The sequence below is a fragment of the Cyprinodon variegatus genome, unplaced genomic scaffold, assembly GCF_000732505.1.
Source record: "Cyprinodon variegatus isolate N-32 unplaced genomic scaffold, C_variegatus-1.0 Scaffold1021, whole genome shotgun sequence".
NCBI lineage: Eukaryota > Metazoa > Chordata > Actinopteri > Cyprinodontiformes > Cyprinodontidae > Cyprinodon > Cyprinodon variegatus.
Window position 1 is genome coordinate 102,087 of NW_015151474.1, and position 5,739 is coordinate 107,825.

Consider the following 5,739-nt stretch of genomic DNA (forward strand, 5'->3'; position numbering starts at 1 on the left):
CTGGAAATGGATCTGAGTAGATTGTGAATTTTAGCCTAATCACAAGTTTTTCATTTATGTTATAAATGTTCATTTCAAATGCTTAAGTTGGCCAATAAGTATCCACCTACATTTAACAGTGAAATCAATTTATTACGTTGTTGCTTGGGACTCAGAAATGAAAAAAAAAAAAAATGAAAAGAAAATTGAACAGCTGTTTAGTAATTTCGTTAGATGCTTCTATATTAGCTAGATAATTTTTCTGAGTAAAGAATATGCACACTGCACTGCATGCATATATTATTGGATCATTACTGTCAGCCAAACAGGTTGTTAACTTTTATATGGTTGTTTTGTGCTCTAGATAATTTCCAGCAATACCCGAGGGTCAAAAACAAGATATAGGTGAAGATGGTTAAGCAAACTGCCAATGACAGCATCCATCACTTCAGTGGTGATAAGGCTGATTATTCTGTGTTCAACAAAGCATGGAAGAAAATAACAGGCCCTGCAGCTGAAAACCTCGGAAGTGTTTTCTTTGGATCAAGTGTTGTGATTCAGTTTGGAACCATGGGTGAAGGAAGAGGAGATAAAGAAAACCAAGCTAACAGGGAAGAAGTGGCTGACAGCAGAAATATAGTAAATAAGCACTCTATAAATGTAGGTTTTTATAATCCAGCACAGTCGTCGCTACAAGGAAAAGGAGAAGAGGGAGTGAAACCTCAGACAGGTAAGAAAGTCTTTGCATTGGTAAAAGGGATGTGCAACAATCTTAAGTCAAAGTATTTCCTTCTTTGTGGAGCTCAGGAAACAAAAATCCATTATTTGATAAAAGTTTTTTCATTCTTTTCCTTCCTTAGTGACGGCATCAAAGATCATTGTCAAAGGCTCAGATGGAGAACTGAAGTGCATCAAAGGTAACAACACATAGAGGCAAAACTACTCTTGTGCTTTAAAAACTGATAAACAATTTTCCTTTATTCCTTAGAATAAATATGATGACTTCATTTTTTTGTAGTTCTGAGAGCTTACAGGATCATCCTGCTTGGAGAAACCGGAGCTGGGAAAAGCACCCTTGGAAACTTTCTATTTGGAGAAGATGTGTTCAAATCTGGCAGAACAACTGAATATTATCTTCACTCCAAATCTGCCCATGAAAGAAGAATCACTGTGTTGGACACACCTGGTTTCTCTAATGGTGACTTGAAGGATGATATAGTTAGGTGTAGCACAGAGTACACTCCTGGGCCTCATGTTTTCTTGATTGTTCTGAAAATGGAGGAATCCTCTGAGCAATTGTTGGCTGTCATTAAGAAAATCTTCCAGAGTTTCTCAGAGGAAGAATTCAAATATGCAGCAGTTGTTTTTACACATGTTCATCAGGGAATGGAAATAAAAAATTATATTAACCAGCAAAAAGATCTTCAAGATTTAGTTAAGAAGTGCAGTGGCCGATTCCTTGTTTTTGACCATAACAAAAGCTCAGAGGAGGACAAAATTTTTTTTCAGTCAGAGCTAATAAACATGATAGATAAGTTAGTGATGGAAAACAAAGGGGGGTGTTACACCCACAAAATGATCCAAGCACATAAGACAGACAACAAAGAAACGGGTAACCCAAAAAACGACAAAGCTGACACTGATGCCAGTAAGAGTTTGTGGATAAACCTCTCAGGTCCTGAGGGGAACTTGGTGGCAAAAACTTTCTTTGGATTAGCTGCTGAACAAGGATCCCCTATAACAACATCGCTAGGAACAGCAACAGGAGCACCAATAGGGGATGGAGTAGGAACAGCATTAACGGAAGGAGTAGGAGCAGGGGTAGGAGCAGCAAAAGGAGCAGAAATAGCAAAAGGGGTAGAAGCAGCAAAAGGAGCAGAAATAGCAACAGGAGTAGGATCAGCAACAGTGGCAGAAAAAGCAACAGAGGTAGGATCAGCAACAGGGGCAGACATAGCAACAGGGGTAGGATCAGAAACAGGGTCAGGGATAGGAGCAGGAATAGCAACAGGGGTAGGACCAGAAACAAGGGCAGAAATAGCAACAGGGGTAGGATCAGCAACAGGGGCAGAAATAGCAACAGGGGTAGGATCAGAAACAGGGTCAGGGATAGGAGCAGCAACAGGAGCAGGAATAGGGGCAGGAATAGCAACAGGGGCAGGATCAGCAACAGGGGCAGGAGTAGGAGCAGGGGTAGGCACAGTAATAGGATCCGCAATAGGAGCAGGAGTAGGAGCAGGGGTAGGCACAGCAATAGGATCAGCAATAGGGGCAGGAGTAGGATCAGGGGTAGGAACAGCAACAGGATCAGCAATAGGGGCAGGGGTAGGATCAGCGGTAGGAACAGCAACGGGATCAACAATAGGATCAGGGGTAGGAACAGCAACGGGATCAGCAATAGGATCAGGGGTAGGAACAGCAACGGGATCAGCAATAGGATCAGGGGTAGGAACAGCAACGGGAGCGGCAATGGGATCAGCAATAGGAGCAGGGGTAGGCACAGTAATAGGATCCGCAATAGGAGCAGGAGTAGGATCAGGGGTAGGAACAGCAATGGGATCAGCAATAGGGGCAGGGGTAGGATCAGCGGTAGGAACAGCAACGGGATCAACAATAGGATCAGGGGTAGGAACAGCAATAGGGGCAGGAGCAGTAATAGGGGCAGGAGTATGGGGCATTAGGAAAATGATAATCCATCTTTATAACATCTTTAAGAAGAATATTGGAGTTGTCCTACTAGTTGTTGCCTTCTACTTCCTGCTACTGTTGTCATTTTTTGCCAGAGTACCAATGGTGGGAAGCCTTGTTCTATCATGTGGAATCTTCATTTTGTTTTTGGTCATAGTCTTTTTATTAATTGCAATAGGCAATAACAATGGCTCATTGTTACTTAAACCAAAATAAATAAACATGGCAAATGAGCTGAAAATCTGATTTATTTAAGTCAAAGTTAAAAACCCTTTTGTTTAGAAGTGCCTTTGAAAGTTGAAGTTAAACTATTAACTGAGATGTCATTAGCTTTAGGTTGTAGTCCAACAGTTGTATTTGCTACTTTAGTCATTTTTTTTGTCCTGACTTGCTTTTTTTTTCTTCTTGTATATCTCATCTACTTTATTATTTAATTCTTTTTCTATTTAATTGTTGTATTTCCAGATTTTCTGTGATGGTTTTCATATCACTTTGGAGATTCTAAAAATCACACTTTTTTCAATTCAATGCTCCTCCGCTGTTTTTCCTGAATATGTAATCAGTTATGATTTTGTGTTTCTAGTTATTAAAAGTTTAATGAAAAACAACTTTATTAGAATCTCTTTGTAATCTGAGCTTCTGCCTCAGATGGATGATGATTGTTTGTTGATCAAATCTAAAAATTCTAATACAATATAAAGTAAAGCAATCTAACAGAACCTTTTTTTAAATGATTTTCAAAGCATTTGTCTTTCGTATACCATCATGTCGAGCAAGAGCTGTGGTTGGTTTTGTCTTAAAGGAAGACAAAAGTAGATTTATTTTCTACAGATTTATCTACATTTCTGTCATTCTTTCTGGTCATTGACTGCAGTGTATTGCTTTCTGAATAAATATAAGTAGATGGAAAAAAATCTGTGGGATTTCTTTTGAAAAGTCAAGTAGAACAAACAAACGTATTGCATAATAAAGGCAAGATGTATTAAATTAATACCAGTTCTTTGGTTCCCTTCATTTTTTTTTATTTCTGTTATAAGTGAAAGATTTTAAATAAACAATAAGCTGATCAATGTGATGTTGTCTTCACACTATCAACACTTTTATAAGGTCTGCACCTAAAAAAGTATCTTGCTGAGAGCAGGATAATAAATAAGCAGCAGAATACTGACTATTTCCAGATACATGGATGAAAAACAAAGTTCTTTATATTGCTAACCTTAGCTTCATACCACCAAAAAGCATTTTTTTTAATAATTATTTTATTTTCATTAGCATCAGGACCTACTTGATGCATTTGGCTCATATTGTAGTGTTTTTGTACTTGCAGCTTTTCCTAAACTCTGTGGTCTCCGCAATAAATCACTTTAAATTGCTGACTTTTTACAGCTGAGGCCCTTTCCGATACAAGTGGGATTCAACCCAGAGCGACGAGCACAAGTCTTCTGCATTGTATTGAAGTAATAAATAACTGAGAACAAGGCTTTTATTGCTTTTGAAGAGAGAACAACATTGTTCTATTTATTTTTGCATCTTCATATATATTTTTTAATAAATTTTCAAACAAATGGGAAAAGGAAACAAATCTGAGGTCTGTATTCAGGTGATCTTTTGGCTGGATTTCGGGAGAAAATTAAATTGTCCTGCAAAATGATGTGGAAGTATAAGCAAGTTAATTCAGCTTCACAGCATTCAGCCTTCATCAAACACACAATCTCTGCCTTAAATAGACATAGCTGATGGTCTAAACCATTTACATGAAATTCAACTCCTCACTTCCATCTAAAAGCTTAGACAGATTTTATTTCGTGATTTTGTACACACAAGTGTATACAAAAAGGAATTTCGTTAAGTACANATCTAAAAGCTTAGACAGATTTTATTTCGTGATTTTGTACACACAAGTGTATACAAAAAGGAATTTCGTTAAGTACATCTCCCTAAACATTTTCATTTTTTAAAGTGAATCCTAAGCAGCTAAGCAGTGATAAAAAGCATTGTGATGAAACAAAAACACTGTGGTGAAAAAAAGTGATGTAAACATATGACTGTATAGTTACAGTTCAAACATTCAGTTTTTTTTTAGTTTCTTTTTTATAACCCATTTTACATAACATTCAGCAGTCTAATGGCAGTGGGGAAGAAACTGTTCTGGAATCTGCTGGACGTGCATTGGATGCTTAGAGGTCTCTTCCCAGAGGGCAGCGGGGAGAACAGTCCATGGTGGGGGTGTGAGGGGTCAATTATGATGTCACGGGCTCGGGGCACGCAACGCTAGGATAAAATGTATTTAATGGAGGTAAGAGGAACCCTGATGATCTTTTTTGCTGTTCTCACCACTATCCTCACCTTCTTCCAGTCTGAGGCGATGCAGCCTCCACAACACAGTGAGACAGCTGGCCAGAACGCTCTCTATGATGCTCTAGAAGGTGGTGAGGATGGGTGGGGGCAGGTGGGCTCTCTTCACCCTGAGCAAGAATTACATGTGCTTCTGTCCCCTTTTGACCAGTTGGGTGGTGTTTACATTCCAGGTGAGGGTGTCTGTGATGTTCACCCCCTGGAATTTGGTGCTGTTGACCACCTCTACAGCTGAGCTGTTGATGATCAGTGGAGCGTGGTTAGGCCGGTTCTTCCTGAAGTCCAAGATGACCTCCTTCATCTTCTCCACATTCAGCATCAGGCTGTTATCTTTGCACCATTTCACCAGCTGCTCCACCTCCTCTCTGTAGTCCACATCGTCTACGATGAGGTCCACCACCGTGGTGTCGTCTGCAGACTTTACGATGTGACTGGTGGTGAACCTGGGGACGCAGTCATGTGTCATCAGGGTGAACAGCAGGGGGCTCAGAATGCAGCCCTGATGGGAGATTGTGCTTAGACTGATGACATCAGAGGCGTTCTGTCCAATCCGGACTGACTGAGGTCTGTTGGTGAGGAAGTCAAGCAGCAAATTGCAGAGGGGTGTATTGAATCCCAGCTGTTCCAGTTTGCCCATCAGATGCTGTAAGATGATGGTGTTGAAAGCTGAACTGAAGTCCAGGAACAGCATCCGCACGTGGGAATTCTTCTCCTCCA

At 40.0% G+C, this 5,739-nt stretch overlaps 1 protein-coding gene across 1 annotated transcript in view; it reads left to right on the forward strand.

The window, feature by feature from the left end:
* The first annotated feature begins 354 nt into the window (after positions 1–354).
* Positions 355–5,739, forward strand: part of LOC107100861 (fibroin heavy chain-like) — a 9,058-nt gene continuing 3,673 nt past the window's right edge. The window contains exons 1-3 of the mRNA XM_015399522.1: positions 355–709; positions 840–896; positions 998–2,388. Of these exons, the coding sequence (XP_015255008.1) occupies positions 391–709; positions 840–896; positions 998–2,388 (1,767 nt within the window). The 5' untranslated portion in view covers positions 355–390. The remainder of the gene's footprint in view (positions 710–839; positions 897–997; positions 2,389–5,739) is intronic.